This window comes from Mytilus californianus, unplaced genomic scaffold (genome assembly GCF_021869535.1).
Source record: "Mytilus californianus isolate M0D057914Y unplaced genomic scaffold, xbMytCali1.0.p SCAF_6, whole genome shotgun sequence".
NCBI classification, from domain to species: domain Eukaryota; kingdom Metazoa; phylum Mollusca; class Bivalvia; order Mytilida; family Mytilidae; genus Mytilus; species Mytilus californianus.
Genome location: NW_026262712.1, coordinates 102,741,669 through 102,765,785, shown reverse-complemented (window position 1 = coordinate 102,765,785; position 24,117 = coordinate 102,741,669). Strand labels below are relative to the sequence as shown.

At 31.3% G+C, this 24,117-nt stretch overlaps 1 protein-coding gene across 3 annotated transcripts in view; it reads right to left on the bottom strand.

Moving 5' to 3' along the window:
* The window catches only part of LOC127704224 (harmonin-like), a 61,863-nt gene that overhangs the window by 11,866 nt on the left and 25,880 nt on the right, over nt 1-24,117 (bottom strand). For all 3 annotated transcript variants that reach the window (XM_052208179.1, XM_052208177.1, XM_052208178.1), the window contains exons 5-15: nt 23,808-23,881; nt 21,168-21,276; nt 17,424-17,448; nt 16,178-16,238; nt 15,016-15,116; nt 12,474-12,618; nt 11,371-11,427; nt 10,518-10,648; nt 4,275-4,345; nt 2,869-2,958; nt 2,375-2,520 (exon numbers count right to left, since the gene is read on the bottom strand). In XM_052208179.1, coding sequence (XP_052064139.1) covers nt 2,375-2,520; nt 2,869-2,958; nt 4,275-4,345; nt 10,518-10,648; nt 11,371-11,427; nt 12,474-12,618; nt 15,016-15,116; nt 16,178-16,238; nt 17,424-17,448; nt 21,168-21,276; nt 23,808-23,881 — 1,010 coding nt within the window. The remainder of the gene's footprint in view (nt 1-2,374; nt 2,521-2,868; nt 2,959-4,274; nt 4,346-10,517; nt 10,649-11,370; nt 11,428-12,473; nt 12,619-15,015; nt 15,117-16,177; nt 16,239-17,423; nt 17,449-21,167; nt 21,277-23,807; nt 23,882-24,117) is intronic.

Here is a 24,117-nt window from a genome sequence, read left to right as displayed (position 1 = left end):
ATTTTCGCTTATGATTCAATTTATCTATGAAAAACAACTTTATATTCGATATGACTATGCAATTATGTAACAGACATCAAAACTGTAAAACCAAAAGTTTGCTAAAAATATTGTTAAAAAATCTTCAAAATTGTGAAATTTTAAAAAAATTGAAGTTTCTCCTAGCTTTGTCACTGCGGAAAAAGCAAACAACGGTCAATTTTTTTTGTCGTTTCCTGAAAAAATTTTCACAGCTGTTACAAATTCAATATACAATGTTTGAAATGTTGCCATATATTGCCCAAATAAAGCCATTATTTCCACTGAATATCCTTTTATATACATAAGGGTATATACATTAAAAAATTATAGTAAAATTTATCATTTAATTTTAATTTATGAAAAAAAATTGATTCAAATTTGAGGAAATTATTACTTTTATATGAAAATATACAAAATACAAATACAAAATATTTTAAAAGCAGAAATGTTCTAATTTGATATTTAACAAATAATGCTACAAAATGACATAAAAGGCGCTACTACAACTGAAAATGTCTGGTGACTACAAAAATACCTAATGACATTTATGAAAATAAAAGACTATGTATTAGTTTTAAAATCCAAACTATATAAAAACATAATCTGAGAATATATTGTTCAACAAATTCAAATGCAAATAATAATTCTTAGAATGGAGAAGTTATTCAAATGCAATATATATATGTAGGCATAAAAAGTAAAATTGTGCCTGATGGAGAAAACAACCTGTGAGAGGGAAAGGGAGACAACTATACCATTTCCCCGCTTGATTCACGTAACATTTCCTCCTGCTCTTGTTTATGTCTACAAAATCTTAATTCTTTTTCTGCATCCATACTATTTTTCTCAATTTTGCTCAACAACTGTTTTTCAAGTCTTTGACGTTTCTTTTTGTTTTTTTCGAAGGTCTAGTTCAAGACAAAGATATAATAAAACATGTTTTAATTCTACAGGAAGGTACATATCTATTCAAACAAATAGGCCAATTTAGAAAATCGTTCAAAAAGATGCCAAAAATCAAATTTAAATGTATAAAAGATCTACTGAGAATAATTTCCGGCTAAATTTTCAATGGCTTGTATTTCAAAAATAAGGACATGGATCTTAAATTTATTATGACTTTATTTATAAACTATTAATATATAACAGTCTTTTTGAACAAAAGTGTGTTATTTTGAAACAGAGTAACCAGCATCCTTAAACATCTCTCACATTTATATGATCATATTCTCATTTGCATTCTTAACAATATGATCATATTCTCATTTGCATTCTTAACAATATGATCCTATTCTCATTTGCATTCTTAACAATATGATCATATTCTCATTTGCATTCTCAACAATATGATCATATTCTCATTTGCATTCTTAACAATATGATCATATTCTCATTTGCATTCTTAACAATATGATCATATTCCCACCTGCATTCTTAACAATATGATCATATTCTCACCTGCATTCTTAACAATATGATCCTTTTCTCACCTGCATTCTTAACAACATGATCATATTCCCACCTGCATTCTTAACAATATGATCATATTCTCACCTGCATTCTTAACAATATGATCATATTCTCACCTGCATTCTTAACAATATGTTCATATTCTCACCTGCATTCTTAACAATATGATCATATTCTCACCATATGATCCTATTCTCACCTGCATTCTTAACAATATGATCCTATTCTCACCTGCATTCTTAACAATATGATCCTATTCTCACCTGCATTCTTAACAATATGATCATATTCTCACCTGCATTCTTAACAATATGATCATATTCTCACTTGCATTTTTAACAACATGATCATATTCTCACCTGCATTCTTAACAATATGATCATATTCTCACTTGCATTTTTAACAACATGATCATATTCTCACCTGCATTCTTAACAATATGATCATATTCTCACTTGCATTTTTAACAACATGATCATATTCTCACCTGCATTCTTAACAACATGATCATATTCTCACCTGCATTCTTAACAATATGATCATATTCTCACTTGCATTTTTAACAACATGATCATATTCTCACCTGCATTCTTAACAATATGATCATATTCTCACTTGCATTCTTAACAACATGATCATATTCTCACTTGCATTCTTAACAATATGATCATATTCTCACCTGCATTCTTAACAATATGATCATATTCTCACCTGCATTCTTAACAATATGATCATATTCTCACCTGCATTCTTAACAACATGATCATATTCCCACCTACATTCTTATCTGCATTCTTAACAATATGATCATATTCTCACCTGCATTCTTAACAATATGATCATATTCTCACCTGCATTCTTAACAGTATGATCATATTCTCACCTGCATTCTTAACAACTCTGCCTCTTTCTTGTTCTCATCTAACTTCTGTTGTAACACTCTTTGTAATCTTTCAGCCGTATCATCTTCTTCATTGTCTGATGGTACATCTTTGTTCTCAATACTGACCTCTGGTTCTATAATATCAACTGCAAACACACATGCATGTTAACCATTCATAAATTGAGAGTAAAAATTAGAAATATAGGAAAAGAAATAAAAAAATAACACATGTAATCTATTGTTTTAAAAAAGAGGCAGAAAATACCAAGGGACTTTGGTCATATCAATTTCCATATCTTAATAGAAAAGAAATGTGACACTTTAAACTTGATTTTTATGTTAACAGATCAAACATTCAGGATAAATGACTTCATATTTATAAATTTCACTCAGCAACTTGGCAACCAGTTTTTGTTCATGTTTTCTTAAAGAGCAGAAATAGTATGACATATTCTTAACACTGTACAAGTAGTTTGTTTTAGTTGTTCCCTTACCGATTTGTATCATATCATCTTTATCTGTCTGGTCTGGCAACCTTCCTTCTTTACTCTTCAGATTATAAGATGATACTACATGTACCTCATCTGAAAATATAACTAAAGATATTTCAGTAAATTCCATTTCAATAGAAAAATGTGTCTTAATTTACGAAGTTCAAAGTGTATAGATAAATATCTAAAATCATGACAAAGAAAGATATTTATTTATAAACACGACCAAGGTTACTTTTTATACTGTACAAACTGTATGATACATTTGAATACAAATTTTTTGAAGAGTTTTTTCAGTTTTTTTTTTTGTTTTTTTTTCATCATATCATAAAAGTGTTTGCTTCCTGAATAGGAAAAAGGAAAGTACAAATATAAAAAAGACAATCCTTTGGTCAAAGGCTAATTTGTACAGGTTGTACAACTAACCATAAGAATCACTGTACAATGGGAACCTCCAAATCATGTTGTGTGTTGGTATATGCTCATATCAGAACAGTTCCATTAATCTCACACGTTCAGTTTTCACCAGTTCAAAAGTTTTCTGCATTCCTCTTTACTCAAAATTTTGAAGATAAAATTAGCAATACCAAATATAAATTAGTTATGCATATCATGCATCTGTCAATCAGATGTTAAGAAAAGATCAGTTGGGTGTTTAAATGTCTATAATGATGTAGATTGAATTTTTAGTATATAGCATAACAAACTGTTCAGGGATTGCAAAATGTAGCAAAATATAACATCTGCTGAACACATGAATAAACTTTAACCTATCTGAAACTGCTCATTTCCTTGGTATCGTTTATAAAATAAATTTTACAGAAAATAAAATAAACCTCAAGATTATATCAGCTCATGCTTTAACAGACATGCAACAATTCATTCTTTAATATAAAAATCCATGCTACATCAACCTTGTTACAATCACTTTAGTCAGAAATTTACTATAAGTACTTTGCAATAGTGGTTTTAAGTACCAACATTACAACTTCTTGCTGTTCATTTGATTATATATTGTGAAGTGTTTCCTCAATATTATTTTCAATTTGACCTCATTGGTGATACTATTCTCATAGATATCATGGTATAATTATATTAATAACAAAAATTTTACTTTGTAACAGGCTCTTGTCAATTTCCTTCCTAAAACAATTTTCAATTTTTTTCTATATCTTCCTTCCTGAAATTCAATTCATTCAAAACTAGGATATGACATTTGTTAAAATTTTTTGTCTTCCTGTCTTCCTGCTCTGGACAGTCTATCTGGTGCCAGCTGTTCAATCCTCTCTGACCTCACATGTAATGAACAATGTCACACCAATAATTATTACATGAGAACTGGGTCACATCATTAGAATTGAAGAATCTTTCAAATTATATACTGACTGAAAACATATGAATGATCAAACCTGTATTCTGAGATGAGTTGTCAACTTGCATCTTAGTTTCTGTGTTATAAATATCATCTCTGTCAAATATTCTGTAAATAAATTCCAATTTAAATGTTAATATTAAATATATTGGTAATTGTACACATGGTACAAGAGTGTTGTAATTATCAACATCAGAGAGAAAGAAATATAGAGGTATAGTTGTCAATTAGAAAAACTATCAACCAGAGACCAAAAAGCAAGAATGTTAACAACTCTTAGAGCCTGTACAGTTTCAACAATGGGTAAAAGCACATACTCTTGTAATTAGATATAAAAGACATGACAAAATGTGAAACAATTCAAAAGAGAAAAAACAACAGGCTGATTTGATAACATTCTGAATGTGAAAACAATTTCTTTTTTTTTCTTTTTTTACATGGACAATGTCTTATTCATATTTCAATCATGTAACTGCACTTTATTCATTAGCTGGTACTGAAAATTAAAGAACCTGAGCAAGTCAGCTCACAATACCACAAGCCAAGCTAACTAGAGACTGTTAAAATGACAGTAAACAGGGTTTTTCCTACGTACTTGAATTGGACCACCATTTTGTCATCAGTTACAACATATTAATTTTTTTTTTAATGGATAAAAGCAATGGAGTTATTGATATATTACTTTTCTGCATTTATTTTCGATAAATATTTATCCTGATCTTGGAAAAAGATTATATGATCTCAAAATCAATAGGATTACTCCTCTCATTATATGTGACCATATATGTATGTTTCATTGCAATTCCATGTAAAGTTCTGGTTTATTTATCAGGAAACCTCTTTTATGCACTAATCTCAGTCTATTATTACCCACCATATCCATGTCATTAAACATAGTGACCTCTTAATTCTTAGGGGTCTTCCTCTTATCATATGTGACCATATATCAAAGTTGGGTTGCAGTCCTATGTAAGGATCTGGTTTTAATATCTAGAAGGTTCTTTTTGCACTTGTTTCAGTCTATTTTTAGCAATTACAACCTTATTCTTAGATGTGAAGTGACCTCAAAATCAATAGGGATCTTCCTTTTATTATATGTAAGAATTTATCCAAAGTAAGGTTACAATATAATAAAAGTATTTGGTTTATCATACAGAAACCAAGATGATGAACAGACTTATGAACAGGTTAAAACTAAATAAACTGATTACTTTGTAGTGTGAGGTATAAATAAGTTTAACACAAAGTACCATTATCTTTAGGTACTAAAATTACACAATTGACAACTACTTACATCAGCACTGACACTAAGGAATTGTAGAATAAATTGTAGGGTTTTGATTTGATAATTTGATAAATATTGGATTTAAACTTTTACAAATACTAAAACATGTTGGATTTTTACTTTTTTTTCTTTCCTTGTTTTTCTTTTTAATCGACATGTGACTTGCTCAGACTAAGCCCTTTTTTGAAATTCAATTACAATGTCAGATAGTAAATGTCATGCTGGTCTCAAGATTTGCTTGTGAACAGCATTAAAAGAAAGATGTTTGAAATCATCAAACAGATGAAACTTATTGTTTGCACACAAACTTGGATTTTTAATGAAAATATCAATGTCTCGAATTGAGGGACATCCTATTTTAATCAATGAAGTGGTAGAATCAATACTGGGTTAAATGCCTGTAAAAACGAGGTGTAGATATCAAAAGGGCAATAAAAACCCATAAGTCGAAAAAAACAAAACAGATAATACCATGCATGGCCAAAAAAATAATGGCAAAAAGACAAACAGTCCACAAAATACTACCCAAAAAACTTATAATTTTGGCAACATGAACCAGACCTAAAACCTGGGATGAATTCATAGTTTGTCGAAGGTGAGCAGTTCCTACTCTTTTAGTGGCAACCTCAAGTTTTTTATGTTAAGTAAATATTTGGTAATTAGTCACATTCAGTGATGTCACTATCTAGGAAAAAAGGAAAGATAGTTGCTATGACAATTGGGCATATCTATGGTTATCTGTGACACTATAAAATGGGAGATATATATTCCATAAGCAGGCACTCCTGGAATATTGCTTACCGAAATAAAAAGTTCACAATGGAAAAATTGAAATCATTTCTCGTCCTAATGTATGGTTCTCCACCAACCTTCAATGTCAATTTCTAGATGTAAGAAATCATGATATGAAGCAGACTTGATAAGTTAATATTATATGAGGTATGCTTTATATCCAGTTTAATGGGCCAGATTTGATCAACATAGTCACCAAACTTTTAATTATTCAGTAAGAGATCATTTATATTGCAAAATGTGAAGTCACAGGATTCTTTTCATTCTAGCGTGATATCTTAAATATGATTTTCAGAAATATCAAAAAATGTTGCCATGGTTCATTGAATACAGAGGCTGATAAGGGGATCCATCTATGCCACCAGTGGAGCAGGAACAGCTTTTCATTTCAGAACACCTGCATGATTCATCCATCTTTTTGGTGAGGTTTGGGTTTACTAAATCTTTAGTTTTTTAATGGTTGTGGTGTTGTTTCACTGTCCGCCTTCATCAAGATATTTATTGCCCCTTATATTTTCTTTTTAAAGCCTGCAGCAATGGCCAATATAATACATTAGTTAACTTAATTTTTTTTTTTCAATGACAGAAAAATTTCTTTCTTCAAACTGTAAGGGTCAACATCAAAAACTCTTTGCTGAAAGTCACAAAGCTGAAAGTCACTATGGTGGGTAAGGGGAGATAATCCTAATAAATTTTCATTATTCATTATTTGGTCATGATTGATTAAGAATAAGGAGACCTGTGTCAATGTATATTTGAGTCTGCAAAATTCTGTTTCAAGCCAGAGGCATTTGTAAATTTTCTTTTGTTCCTCGAAATATAATAATTTCTTTTTTTCTCTTAAAACAAGTAACACATAGTCAGTGAAAGCTATCATAGGTTATAAATTGTAATTCTTATGGAAATTGATAAACTTGCATATATTTAATTATCTATTTTCTATTTTCTCTATCTTTACCTGTTACTATTCAAAGCAGTTCTTATTAAAGATATAAATGTCTAATACAAGCAGTCTATGAACATTTGGTTTATTTATTAAATGCTAAATAAAACTATCTTTCAGTAACTGTGAGTTCTTAGGCTGGAACTTTTCTAGTGTTCACACTACCAGATATTGGATTCTTGTGTTTAGTACCAGTCTGATTGAATCAGAACTGTTTGGTTGATATGAACAGTTTGTTACTTCTGAAAGGTGGAATAGACATGTCCTTAAACTTATTGTAATATAGATTACTCCTTCCTTGAAACAAATTGTACAGTTGTATTTCCTAGACTTTCAAGTAGTTTTTCTCTTGCTGTTTCTGTATTTCTATTTGTATTCTTTTTTTTTTTTGGGGGGGGGGGGGGATATTTATTAAACAGTTCGGATTGCAGTGTTTGATTGTGTAGACATAAAAAACAAGTGATACTGCGAGCTACTGCTCACTGATGATACCCCGCTGCAACTGGATAATTTGAATAGTATAAAAATATGTAAGTGTTCGGTAAACTGGAAGTTGTTGAGTGATGAATCTGAAAACGCATCATACGGTATAGCTGACTTATATAAACCCTAAAACCAAATTTCAGAAATCCTTATGATGTAGTTCCTGAGAAAGATGCGACGAAAAATATTCATGGGACGGATGGACAGACTGACTGACGGATGGATGGACGGACGGACAGGCAGAGGTAAAATAGAATACCCCCACTTTTTTAAAGCGGTGGTATAAAAACACCTCCTTTTTTACATCTCTTAACACTGCACTGCAGAAACCAGTAATTACTCCTCTGAATGGAAAATATTTCAGAGTAAATTCAGGATTAAAAAAAACTTATAAAAAAGGATTGTATTAATATTTAAGGAAGTTCACTTACTCTGTTTAAAAATAATAAACTTTTCAGAAGACTGTTATAAATCTATAATATTTCAATAGTGGAACTAAAATAGCAGAAAAAATGATGGGTCCGTGTCTTTGTTTTCGCGATATAAGCCATTGAAAATTTTGCAGGATATGATTCTCTCTAGAATTATCATACATTTAGCATTGACACCTTTTTCCTTTCAAGAACTATGAAAAAATAATCAGAATTTTATAAGATTTTCAAATATGGTTTTCTAAACTATATGTAATAAAATTATGAAAAGAAAAGTAGAGGGTAGCGGGCAAATTTTTTTAATGGCACTACATGGATGAAACCAGAGGATTCCGAATATCTGACAAAAGTTCAAAAACAAGAAGAGCGAACATCCTGAAATTATAATAGCATCCACTGTCCTAAGAAAGATTTTGTAAAGAGTCTGAACTTTTTTTTTATAAAAGATTTTTGTTCGTTGTGTGTATGTCTGTGAACTCCATATTCATTAGATTAAAGAGAAGTTAGGTGCCCATCAAATGCTTTAACTAAAAATTGTAAAGTTTTCCTTGGATTATATCTAGGTTAGCCATATTTTTAAGAAATGACACTAGTTAGGAATTTTGTGACTTTAAAGAATATCTTATTTGATTTTTGCTACTTGGTAATAGAAATACAACAAGTAAAAACAGTGCAAGCTAGAATTGAGTTTTGAGTGTTTTTTTGTTTTTTTATTGCTTAACTTTTTTTATTGTTTGCTTACTTTTTTATGCCTCATTTGTTTACAATTTTATCTCACTGGTATGATTAAAACTATCAGATATAGTTCAATTATAACACAAATATCAGCAGTTCCATTGATGACATAATCCTCTAAATAATCATAAAACACATATATCCATATCTTCTTAAAATGGAAATGATTTTGAAATAAGAAACTTATTTTCATTAAAAACTAAAGTTAACAAACCTAATATGTTCAATATAATAAAAATATCTGAAAAAAATGTGTCTGAGGGGAATATCTAGCTTACTACAAAGACAGAAATAAAAGCTGAACAAGCAATGGTTATATATACAAATTTTATTAAAAATAATCATGCAATTATTAAAAATCATGGCAAGAATTGTAAATGAAACAACATGCAATGAAATCAGTTGGGATGCAAATCAAATAATACATGCATTATCAATTACAAATGGAAAGTACGGGTAACCGCCATTGTTATTACATTTAAGATTCATATGTGCAATTTGTATCTTCAATTTTTTCTATTGATTTGAACGTGATTATCTAGTGAAATCATCTATCTCCAGCATTTGATTTCAAATAGTAAAATATAATTATTAATTCTCTACAATTCGAATAAAAAATGTGATCTAAGGGAGACTATCCTGACAAATATTTGCACACATTTGCACAGAGATAATAAGAATTTTTTGTATACACTTGCAATTTTCATTTCATTATTAATATATTCAGATTTCAGTAAACAAGAAAAGTATCAAACTTAATAATTTTGAAAATCTACTGAATCATGAAAAGTTACAAAATTATTTCTTGGTAAGTAGTAGGTTCCATACCAATGGTTCAATTTCTTTTCTTAAAAATACTGTAGACCATAAAGTTTTTCCATTTACAAATATACATCTTTTCTCTGATTGAAAAAAAATCCCCTTTTATTCACTAATAAGAGTTCAGAGAATGGTTTTGATATTTTCAAAATAAAAGTAATCACAATTACTGTAGTTGTAAACTTAATACTTAAATTGGAAAAAAATCAACAAAAACTAAATAACAAATGGCAGGCAAATATGTTTAACAAAAAATATAAACTAAAACATATTTAATAACATAACCTGAATGTCATGGTTTCATTCTATTTAAAGAATTCTGGGCCTTCCTATCTTGATTCTTAAGATCCTTTCATGATCATAAATAAACAAAAATTCCCTGATTTATTCAGTACCCTTCAAGCTATTTGAATAATTGCAAAGGTCTGTTGCACTTCAGTTGAAAATTTCAATGTTAACACTACAAAGAAAAAGGGTTCAATATCTCAAACTTTTTACCATTCTCCCAAATCTGTATATAAAAGCAATTAATAAGCATCATTATCAGAAATATCCTTGATAATTTGCAATATGTTTGCAAAAAATGTGCATAATATTTGGCAAGAAACATTGACTGGCAAGATAATATTTTATAAATGATAGACTAGAATTCAATATAAATATAAAAATATAACAAAATCTGACTAGGGACTGACTAAGTCTAAAACAAAGGAAAATTAAATTTTCATTTCCATAATAACTGTATTCTCATCATCTATATCATCAAATTCTGCTGCCAAATCATCAGTGTACCTGTCATTTACTGCAGACCTGTCATTCAGTGAGGAGCTGTCATCTTCTGCTACAGGTGGTGGTGGAGGGGATGCTGGTCGAGTCATCTGGCGATTCATGGCAGAACTTCCACTCTGGATTAATGGAATACCCTGAAGAAAAAAAATACAACCTTCAGGTAATTTTGTTTGGTAATTTTTTTTGTATGAGAATTTTCTAAATCATCTTGACATGATTAGTAAACAGTTATATTGTTTTGCAATAAAGTTTCAAATATAATAATTGTGTATTGATTGAACTGAAAAAAAACTTAAAGAGTACAAGGTTATTTACACTAGACTGCAGTATTTTAAAACAATGCAGCTGAAAGTCTTCCAGTCGTTTATGCCTACTAGCTACCGGTAATCTAAAGTTTCAAAGGAATTAAAGGACTTAGTGATCATATAAATAGCCCTTAAACACAATTTAAAAAAAACATTTAATACTTCTTTGCAAAAACAATAGATGGGGCACTGAGATAAACATACATTGTCAGAAGTTATCATGCCTTGAGAAAATATTCTGTTTAGTTTCATATTTTTATGAAAATTTTCCAATCAGAATCAAAGATAATATCAGATGGCCTATTACAGGTCACGATATGGTATATGTTTTGTTCATTGTTGAAGCTCATACAGTGACCTATATTTGCTTACATCCATCTCATTTGGACTCTGGTGGACTGTCAACTCATTGGCAGTCATACCAAATCTTCATCTCATATTTTGTTTATAAAAAAGATAAATATGTTTATTATTTTATACTTAAGTTCCATTGAAATATTACTTATATAAAACAACAATCTCCAAAGAAAGAAACAGATTACAATACTCACCACATGCTTCCTGAGTATAACTATTAATTCTTTACTGCTTTTTAATGCCACCACAGCCTATAGATAAAAACAATATAAAACATATCAAATAAAAGAAGAATGTGTCTGAGGACACAAATTCCCCCGCTCAAGCTTCAAACAAACGAAAATGGGAGGGACAGACGGATAGACGGACGGAAAGTTGGACGGTCAAGGGTAACACTTAATGCCCCCATCGCCTTTGGCTGGGGCATAACAATTTCTGAATCTTGCGGGTAATATGTAATCATACAACCTAACAATACATTTATTTTTTATTATTTAAAAGGAAATCTATAGATTCTACCGCAATATTGCATTGATAAAAATATTTATCATTTGCAGACGGTTTAATTTCAAAATTGAAAAATGAAATATTGAGAGTGGATAAATATCACAATATAATACAGAGGAAAATTGGTGATATCTTTTTTAGTATGGCCTTGATGACAAATAAAGTATTCCAGTCAGATTTGGAAATCACACGCTAAAATGTAATATATGTCTTATTTATCAAAAATTAATCAAACCCAGTTAAATTTTTTTATGAAGAATAAGGGAAAAACCAATAAATAGCTAAAACAATTCACAGTTATCTCTCTTTAACCAGTATGTGGTTCATGTACTGGTAGTGGTATCATGTTAACCCTTCATTACTTAATATTTGGAAGTTTTTAAACCAAAAAACATAAAAACATCATGAAAAGCTGACTTCAATACCTAGTGCCTTTCTTTTTTGCCAAATTGGTGTTGTTTTTTAACATCTGAAGATCCAAGCCCTGTCCAACAATTTTTAGTTTATTCTTATGTTGTGCAGTAGGTTAGGGGAGGATGTTTTACCACATTGAATACTGTATGTTCCTGTCCCAAGTCAGGAGCCTGTAATTCAGTGGTTCTCTTTGGCTGTTGTTGGTCTTATTTTTTTCATTTATTGTTTTACCATAAATCAGGCCTTTTATAGTTTTCTAAACAGTATGGGTTTTGCTCATTGTTGAAGGATGTACGGTGACATATAGTTGCATAAATCTTTCATAACCAACTTCATATTTTTCATAGCATATGCCTAACAAAGATTAAATGATTACCTCTTTATGTGTGATATCTATAAAACTTGTATCGTTAACTTTGATAATCTGATCACCAGCTTCCATGCCTACTTTCTCTGCTAGACTGTTCTGTTTGACCACTTCTACATATATACCTGGGAAATGTCTAGGACCACTGATTATACTGTAAATATAGAATACACTCAAATTTGTAGGCTATAATTTTATTCAATATTATACTTAATTTATTATGGTACATATTTTTCTGTTATTCACACATTTAGTATAACAGATCACAACAGAAAAATTCAAGCAGAACGCCTCTATGTAATCTTTTTAATACCAATGGGGTATGAATATTCATAGGATGAAGACATACTAAACAAAAATTCTAAACAGAACACAAGATAAGATAAATATTGTACATTGTTTAGAGTCTGAAAAATTGAAGGCATGTCATGAAATTTTAACAGTAGGACAAATCTTAAGTATTATAGTCTGTTTATTAAATCTAACTTAATAAATCTATGGAAGAGTTTAAAAAGTAGGAAGAAAAATTGAGGGGTAATTAAAAATCACAAAATTGAGGACCTTGTGAATTACATACTTTTAAGGTGAGTCGATACAGTTTCAACATTGTTCAAGGGTGATAACTCTTTATGCAAGAATGAATAATTAATTTCTTGTAGTTTTTAGTTGTTCCTATAATGACATCATAATAACAGAAACTAATCATAGGGCTAAATCTGAAAAATAAGTCAAAAGAACATTCTTCAACACAACTGAAGTTTTTGCCATAATTTTTCTTTTCCTGACCACATTTTGAATTTGCAGGATACGTCAATTAACTATTCTGAACGTTAGAAAAGAAATTTCCCCCAAAACATTGAGGCAACATTTGAGGAAACATATTTTCATTAACTATTATTTAGTTTTTCTCTAAAATAAGTACAGATACACATACTTATCATATATTTATTTCAAACTGGACAATAAATGCTGACTCTTATAAAAATATAGGAAAAAAGACAATACAATAACCGTGTAAAACTCTATTAAGGATGGCAAATGTTAATTATTTTGGCATATAATTCTAAACTTCAATTAGATTTTGAAATAAAACTATACATTAATTAGTGGTTACTGTAGTAAAATACAACAAGTTGTTGTGTAAAGCATACCTCCAGTTCAGTGGTTCATGAGAAAAGAGTGAGCTTGCTGTTCAGTGTGAGCCAAGGCTCCGTTTTGAAGACCGTACTTTGACCTATAATGGTTTACTTTTATAAATTTTGACTTGGATGGAGAGTTGTCTCATTGGCACTCATACAACATCTTCTTATATCTATGTTTTCATTCAAAATATTGAAAAAATCAAAGGACATGTTTTAGCAAACAGAAAGTATATGTCTGAAATATCTACTAAGCAGTAACACGTTATTACAACTTATCATTGTCAAACTGTTGACCAAAAATAAAATCATTCTGTTTGGTAGTTCCAGAGAAAAGTGTGATGAAAATATTTGTTGAACAAATGGATAAATGAGGTGATTACAATGTACAAAAGTCTGAACAAGTGTGGGTATTATTATATGAATTATAATTCATCAGACAAGTCATAAAAAAATCAGGATTTCCAAAATTAACAAATTTAAACACCAAATCTTATTTTTTCATTGCACTGTTTTCTTATGATATCAAAATATATACAAAAGGTTCCAAACTTCATGAAATCTGTTTTTTTTCAACTCTATGTATTCATTATTTGTTTTTAATTATATAAGTACATTTTTCTGATGCTTTATTAATGATGTACCTATCCTAGTACATTGTATTAAATATTAAAGATTGATTTTAAGCTTATTTCTATAAAAGATAATACTGATGTTATTTATTGGCAATTTATATGCAAATTAAATCATTTTTTTTTTTAATCATTCAACATCAATGGGTAGATTAATGTGATTTGATGATCAATAAAATGATTAAGATATGTATTTTTCTGTAATTTGGATAATTTGTCAATAGGACAGGTGTGTAAATGACCTGATTTGACCTCAAAATTACAGCATTAGAAAATAACGGGAACTCTGAATCATATTGATAGGTAGATGAAAAGTCCTAATGAGTTTATAACACACTGTAGAAAGACTATGGTTTGTGCCACTTAATTGTCCAAGATAAATATATGGAAACCCTAATACTACTTTAAGGGTACATTTGGTGTCTGTCAGGAAAACTTCCCTTGCAATCCACTGAAATATAGTATTGATATATGAAAAAGCCACAGGAGATGTCACTTTGCAACATAGTATATATATATATATGGTTTACTTTTATAAATTGTAACTTGGATGGAGAGTTGTCTCATTGGCACTCATACCACATCTTCCTATATCTATGTACTGGAAAGTGTAGTTTGAAATTTGAGAGGTTAAAAATCTCAACTTACCTACAACCAAGTGTTGGAGCAGTTCTCAAATTTACTCTACTTACCTACAACCAAGTGTTGCAGCAGTTCTCAAATTTACTCTACTTACCTACAACCAAGTGTTGGAGCAGTTCTCAAATTTACTCCACTTACCTACAACCAAGTGTTGGAGCAGTTCTCAAATTTACAAACACTTTAACTTCCTCTCCTTCTTTGTCAAGAGAACTGTTGGATTTTCTTCCACTGTCTCTTTGCTATAAAAACACATAAACAATTCTTATATGTTAACACAAAATTCTTCACAGAAATTCCAAAAAAGCATCTTGTGCAATTTTCAAATATGGTTTTTATACTATTATTCATAGCATCAGAGTTAACAAAATTGATAAAAAAAATAAATTCTAACAAAAAACATTCCTGCTCAGATTAAGGTAAAACAAGTGTTCTCCAAAGGGCATTTTAGCATCAGGGTATACTTTTCCTGTTGATAAAAGACCCTACAGAGAAAACTGATGTAACTCTGTCATTTAATTCTTTTGTACAATTTCAAATGCTTTGCAGAGCAAAACACATTGGTCCTTGGCAAGTAATTCATACGCTAGTAAATAAATAAACCTTATCTCTATTTGTTCGAAATTATTGACCATAACAGAGGTTCCCATAAAATGTTGACATCATAAGAGAAAATGTTTGATGCAGCAATGCAAAAGTGATTGTTGTATGATGTCAATAGTTCAAGTGTTTCAAGCAGTTTTCCACTACAATCTAAGTAAGTCTGCAACCCCTTCCAATGTGGTGATCAGCTGATCTGTTAAGGTACCTAAACTATCCACACAATTCAACCCTTGAATTCTGTATTAATTTCAATGGAGATTTATAATACATATGTCCAGTCTTGTTACATACTTCCAGTCGTGTTACATAAGTCCAGTCTTGTTACATATTTCCAGTCTTGTTACATAAGTCCAGTCTTGTTACATATTTCCAGTCTTGTTACATATTTCCAGTCTTGTTACATAAGTCCAGTCTTGTTACATATGTCCAGTCTTGTTACATACTTCCAGTCTTGTTACATAAGTCCAGTCTTGTTACATATTTCCAGTCTTGTTACACAAGTCCAGTCTTGTTACATACTTCCAGTCTTGTAACATATTTCCTGTCTTGTTACATATTTCCAGTCTTGTTAAATACTTCCAGTCTTGTTATATATTTCCAGTCTTGTTAATCCTTATGATTCATTGAATTCATTTCTGAAACGGTTTTGTCTCATGTATTTTTCAAAACTTTATTCATTATATTATAAAACTTAATTTACCGATCTTCTCTTTGAAGCCTGTTTTTCTACATATCTCCATGTAACATCATGTTCAGCTTTACTACAAATAAAATGGATATATCTTAAAATCATATAATGTAAATTTTTGTGTTGTTTTTTATTTTTATGAAAATGCTACAGAAGAGACATCACAAAAATAGAAACTTTCATTTTAATTCTTGATAGCATTATTTGTTACAATGTTTACTAAAATCGCAATAAAAAATGCTCACAAATATTTACACTAAATCCATTGGATGTTGGATGTATACTGATTGATATTTTAGTCTTAGATGCATGATTATTTTTATGAGTTGTTATTGGCTTTGAACTAGCTGTCAGTATACGTAACTGCAAGTACTCTCAGATCTGTACTTTGTGTCATTTTGTTGTGGGGATATATAAGTACCAGCCATGTCCACTCTGTGTTTTTGTTAGATGTATTTCTATTTGTATCCATCTGATGAATTAAGCCTTTTTCAACTGATTTTTATAGTTTGTTCTTATGTTGTACTGTTACACCACTGTCCCAGGTTAGGGTAGGGTTGGCGCCTTCAAACAAGTTTAACCCCGCTACATTCTGTATGTGCCTGTCCCAAGTCAGGAGCCTGTAATTCAGTGGTTGTCGTTTGTTGCTGTATATCATATTTGTTTTTCGTTCATTGTTTTGTACATAAATCAGGCTGTTAGTTTTCTTGTTTGAGTTGTTTTACATTTGTCATTTCGAGGCCTTTTATAGCTGACTATGGGGTGTGGGCTTTGCTCATTGTTGAAGGCCGAAAGGTGACCTACAGTTGTTAATTTCTGTGTCATTTGGTCTCTTGTGGAGAGTTGTCTCATTTGCAAGCATACCACATCTTCTTATTTTTATATTCATAAAAATGTCTGAGTTGATGGTAATGTAAAGTGATCATCATATAAGGTTTTCAAATTGTGTAAAAATGAATACTATTTACAATGTTGAAAACACTGGCATTTTTTAAAAAATTTCTTAAGAAACTGCTAGGAGCAATTGATTACTGAGTGTTATGTTTTGTTGCTGTAAAAGGAGTAAGTGCAATAAATTATGAGACATTTTTTAATTGCCTACAGGCAACAATAGCAATGATGTGGATGGTGCTTAAGAAGCAAAAAATCCTACATTATTTTTGGTTTTATTTTTTATGAGGGCAAGTTATTGACTATCCGTGTAACCAATCAACAACAAAGTCCTTTTTTTACTACATGTAAATACTACACTACTTACTCTCTGACGGGAAGCATTCCAATGTCTACAAAAAAAATCAATTTCTATAAGTTCAGATTTTAATAAAAGCATACTATCAAACACTAATTAGATCAAACCCTATCATAACATTATCAAATACACAAACATTATTCATCACATGTTGGATAAGCTAACGTTCAAAAAACATTTAAACTAAACTATTCTTAATTCACACTGTTGTTTTTCTTAAATTATGAGATGTAGCAAAACACAGCAACCATCTTCCCTGGATGATCTTATTTGCCATAAATTGTTCTAATTAGGCCCATGACAGATCGTTCCAAATGGTTTTACCTTTAAATATTTTGACAATAACTACAGCTGAAGTTCAATTTAGAAAACAATGTCATATCATGAAAATTTACTTCTATTACTTAATTCATACAAATCCTCAATGATTTTTTACAATTCATTTCTTTGACTTTTATAAAGCTGATTTAAACTAAGGTATTCTTCACATTAAGTTTGAAACATAGGGTCTTACACCAGTAGTTACCAAGTTGTCCAAGGTTTTTTAATAGTTATTCTCAAGGAGAAATAATATTACTGTTACCCTGACAGCAACAAATAATTTTTTTAGCAGAAAAATGCTTATTCATAACATTAAACTGCAATGTTTAAAGTTATATAAATTTGGACTGATGAATAAAAAATTGTAAACTTTAACCTTTGAAAAATTGAAAACAACACGTTTAATAATTTCATGTGTCCGAAGCACTTTTCTGGATTTACCTTCATCAGGAACGCTCAAAGCCAAACATTTAAAATCCGAGGATGTATAAGTACCGAAACCTTTGAAGAGCTATATGTCAAAAATACGACTGTATTTAATGTTAACTGTAAAAAAAAACCAAGGCCCATTTACCAGAAAAATATTGAAAAACTAGAAAAAAAATATTTTCACAATTTTGATCTGAAAAACATGAGATCATGATGATATCTTGGCCATAATGAAAATGACAAATATTCATAGATTTTCATAACTGATAACTTTGATCCCAAAACAGGTTAATAATTTAGTTAACTCTAAAATTGTCTTTTATTTGTAGTGATTATGTCATGATAGTTTGAAAAACATCATAATAATTTTTAAAAAAAGACAAAAACAATTTTCTAGACTAGCGATTTATATCATAACCCTAAACTAGAGGCTCTCAAGAGCCTGTGTCGCTCACCTGACTCTACTTTGGTTTTAGAAATCATGTAAAGATAGATAAAAATCATAACAGATACCCAAATAATGATTGAGGCCAAATTTGGATTAATATTGGTCCCGTTATTTAATAAAATATCCTGGTGGCCATCTTGAACAGTAAATCGGCAACAAAGTAGCCACACTTGGTCAGCACTTCATAAGGAACATTCATGCCATGTTTGGTTTCATTCCATTCAGTGGTACTCTAAAAGAAGACATTTGTATGTATTTCCCATAGGGTCCTATGTTAAACTAAGTCCCCGCTGTCGGCCATCTTGGATGATGGACTGACTGCAAAGTAACAACACTTGGTCAGCACCTCATTAGGAACATTCATGCCATGTTTGGTTTCATTCCATTCAGTGGTTCTCTAAAAGAAGACATTTGTATGTATTTCCCATTGGGTCCTATGTTAAACTAAGTCCCCTGCTGGCGGCCATCTTGGATGATGGATCGGCTGCAAAGAAACAACACTTGGTCAACATCTCATAAGGAACATTCATGCCATGTTTGGTTCCATTCCATTCAGTGGTTCTCTAAAAGAAGACATTTTGTATGTATTTCCCGTAGGGTCCTATGTTAAACTAAGTCCCCCGCTGGCGGCCATCTTGGATTATGGACCGACTGCAAAGTAACAACACTTGGTCAGCACCTTATAAGGAACATTCATGCCATGTTTGGTTTCATTCCATTCAGTGGTTCTCTAAGAGAAGACATTTGTATGTATTTCCCATAGGGTCCAATGATAAACTAAGTCACCCGCTGTCGGCCATTTTGGATGATGGACCGACTGCAAAGTTACAACCCTTGGTCAGCACCTTATAAGGAACATTCATGCCATGTTTTGTTTCATTCCATTCAGTGGTTCTCTAAAAGAAGACATTTGTATGTATTTCCTATAGGGTCCTATGTTAAACTAAGTCCCCCACTGGCGGCCATCTTGGATGATGGACCGACTGCAAAGTAACAACACTTGGTCAACATCTCATAAGGAACATTCATGCAATGTTTGGTTCCATTCCATTTATTCGTTCTCTAAAAGAAGTCATTTTTATGTATTTCCCATACGGTCCTATGTTAAACTAAGTCCCCCGCTGGAGGCCATCTTGGATGATGGATCGGCTACAAAGTAACAACACTTGGTCAGAACCTCATTAGGAACATTCATGCCATGTTTGGTTTCATTCCATTCAGTGGTTCTGTTAAAGAAGACATTTGTATGTATTTCCCATAGGGTCCTATGTTAAACTAAGTCCCCCGCTGGCGGCCATCTTGGATTATGGACCGACTGCAAAGTAACAACACTTGGTCAGCATCTCATAAGGAACATTCATGCCATGTTTGGTTCCATTCCATTCAGTGGTTCTCTAAAAGAAGACATTTTTATGTATTTCCCATACGGTCCTATGTTAAACTAAGTCCCCCACTGGCGGCCATCTTGGATGATGGATCGGCTACAAAGTAACAACACTTGGTCAGCACCTCATAAGGAACATTCATGCCATGTTTGGTTTCATTCCATTCAGTGGTTCTGTAAAAGAAGACATTTGTATGTATTTCCCATAGGGTCCTATGTTAAACTAAGTTCCCCGATGGCGGCCATCTTGGATGATGGATCGGCTACAAAGTAACAACACATGGTCAGCACCTCATAAGGAACATTCATGCACTGTTTGGTTTCATTCCATACAGTGGTTCTCTAAAAGAAGTCATTTGTATGCATTTCCCATAGGGTCCTATGTTAAACTAAGTCCCCCGCTGGCGGCCATCTTGGATGATGGATCGGCTACAAAGTAACAACACTTGGTCAGCACCTCATAAGTAACATGCATGCCATGTTTGGTTTCATTCCATTCAGTGGTTCTCTAGAAGAAGTTCAAAATGTAAAAAGTTAACGTCGACAACGGACGACGACGGACGACGCCAGACGATGCCGGACGACGCCGGACGACGGACGCCAAGTGATGAGAAAAGCTCACTTGGCCCTTCGGGCCAGGTGAGCTAAAAAGCATATTTTAACAGTGAATTATTTTCAAAATTAAAAAGTCCTAGCAATCCATAAAGGAATTGAAGTATGAATCTGTATATGGGAAAGAAGTCATACAAACAATACCAAAGTTTAAACATTCTGAATATGCCTGTAATACTTGCTACTGGTTGGTAAGCATATAATAATCAACCAATACATTACATCAACAAATTGAAGGAAATACATTTGCTTTTGTAAGTTTAAAGGTAAAGCATAAAAGAGCTTCTGTCCAAGATTTGTAAATCTGTATGAAGGTTTTACAAAGTTATTTATGTCTATGTCTAAAAAAGAAACCACAGACTGAATTAACCTAAATGTTGATGATGCTAATAACACTGGAATAAGGATCTCTTTGTCTTGCTTCTGCAAACAAATGTTGCAGGTTTAACTAAATTGCTTGACCAGGTTAGGAAACCAAGGGCTAAAGGGAATTTGAGTTCTATCTCATGATAACTTTTAATAATTTTCCCCCAGATATATATATTCTATAGTGACTTACTTGTGACTTTTAGTTCTATCTGATTATACGTTTTGATAAGATTCAGGACTTCCTCATGGATTGCTTCAGCAATAGTAAATCCATTGACTCTGACAATTTCATCTCCAACCTGAAAAAAAAAATAACAGCTTTATATAGCCACTCTTTTCTTCAAGCTTCAGTAATAATATTTCCTTCACTTGACTTTTTCAATTCAAACCTGAAACAAGAGGCTCTCAAGAGCCTGAATCGCTCACCTGTATTTCAATTCAAACCTGAAATAAGAGGCTCTCAAGAGCCTGAATCGCTCACCTGTATTTCAGAGGAGAAGATTTTTAAATGTTAGCAAACTTGATGAACAAATTGTGTAAAATTGTCTTTAAAGGGCAATAACTCCTTAAGGGGTCAATTGACAATTTTGGTCAGATTAACTTTTTTGCAGATCTTACTTTGCTGAACATTATTGCTGCTTACAGTTTATATATATCTATAATAATATTCAAAATAATAACAAAAAACTGCAAAATTTTGTTAAAACTACCAATTCGGTGGCAGCAACCCAACAATGGGTTGTTCAATTCGTCTGATAATTTCAGGGCCAATAGATCTTGACCAATTAAACAATTTACCCCGTGTCACATTTGCTCTAAAAGATTTAGTTTTTGAGATATAAGCCAAAAACTGCATTTGACCCTTATGTTCTATTTTTAGCCATGGCAGCCATGTTTGTCGATGGATACAAACTTCAGATACAATTTATAAACAAAATACCCTAAGGAACATTTAGTTAAAGTTTGAAGGTAATTGGCCCAGTAGTTTCAGAGGAGAAGATTTTTAAATGTTAGCAAACTTGATGAACAAATTGTGTAAAATTGTCTTTAAAGGGCAATAACTCCTTAAGGGGTCAATTGACAATTATGGTCATATTAACTTTTTTGTAGATCTTACTTTGCTGAACATTATTGCTGCTTACAGTTTATATCCATCTATAATAATATTCAAAATAATAACAAAAAACTGCCAAATTTTGTTAAAACTACCAATTCGGTGACAGCAACCCAACGATGGGTTGTTCGATTCGTCTGAAAATTTCAGAGCTGATAGATCATGACCAATTGAACAATTTTACCCCATGTCAGATTTGCTCTAAAAGCTTTAGTTTTTGAGATATAAGCCAAAAACTGCATTTGACCCCTATGTTCTATTTTTAGCCATGGCGGCCATGTTTGTCGATGGATCAAAATTTCGGATACAATTTATAAACTAGTCACCCTAAGGAACATTTAGTTAAAGTTTGAAGGTATTTGGCCCAGTAGTTTCAGAGGAGAAGATTTTTGAAATAGTTTACGACGACGACGACGACAGACGACGGACGACGACGGACGCCAAGTGATGGCATAAGCTCACATGGGGCCCTTTGGGCCCCGGTGAGCTAAAAAGGAACATCATCTATCTCTCTATTTCTAACAAAGCTACTATATGTACGTTTCAGGGTTACTAGATTAAAACCATGAACAAATTCCAACAACTGTCTAATTTTATTTCTCATTGTGTTATACAAAATAAACATTGATCAACTTGTTATACAGCACAAAGTTTATTCTTACATAGTTTCTTTACATTTTCTTTTTTCCTATCAATTTCTCTTTCTTCATCTACCTGTCCATTTTGTAATTTTTAGATACTATAGAAATATCCTGGTCCTAGAAATTTTTCTGTCTATTTTTATATATGCAAAAATATTTTCTGTTCATATATATATATGATGATGCCATTTTTTTCATTTATATTCAACCACCCCCTTCCTCAATTTTGGCTATCAAATGATTGCTCCTTATATTCACTTAGGTTAAGCTGATGTCCGTAACTGCAGTCCCAAGATGGCAGACAGAGAATTAGGTAAAAATATTTTTTCTAAATGTAAAGATAAGAATGTTTTTAGTGTTTATATTAATTGTATAACTAGAAAGGTCACAACACTTAAACATATATTGTGTAGATGTTCTCATTCAGTGAACAAATCAACTTACAAAAGCATGAGTACATATCTTGGTCATAATGAATTGGACAAATATTCATAGATTTTCATAACTGATAACTTTGATCCAAAACAGGTGAATAATTCAGTTCAATCTAAAATTCTCTTTAAATTGTAATGATATCAAAATAATTTGAAAAACATCATAATATTTTAAAAAAACACAAAAAACAATTTTCTAGTCTAGTGATTTATATCATAGCCACTTAAAAGCATATTTTAACTGTGAATTATTTTTAAAATAAAGAAAGTCCTAGTAATCCCATTACGGAATTGAGTATGAGACTCTATATGGCAAAGAAGTCAAACAAACAAAAAACAAATTCTAAACGTTCTGAATATGCCTGTAATGCTTGCCACTGGCCTCTTATAATCAACCAATACATTACATCCCCTAATTGAAGAACATACATTTGTTTTTGTATGTTTAAAGGTAAAGATAAACTGTATAAAGCTGGATCATAAGTGATATCCCTGACATATGCCCAATATATCCCTTTATTCATATTTTGAGCAGGTGCCTTTTGAAATAAACAAAAGTGCTTGCTGTTAAGAAAATAATTACAGCAAATTCTTCACTTCTTATTTCAGTGACAAGATATGTGTAACAGTATAACAATAACCTTTAACCCTTGTATATCTGCCTGAGATCCTGGTGTAATCTGAGAAACAAACACTCCAATACCATGTTCAAATCCTGAAAAATAAAATTCTACTGATTTACTAATATCACAGTCTTTGTTAAATAATTTGACTATCATTCATCAGAACAAAGAACTGTAAATTCAAAAACGTTTCTTATTTTTTTTATTAATTGTGCAAGGATAATTACCATGGATTAATTTAAAATTGTCATTTAAATCCATATTTCATTATATGTGTGCAGATCATCCAGAAGTCACTATAAATAATCTCACATTTTGGTACATTGAT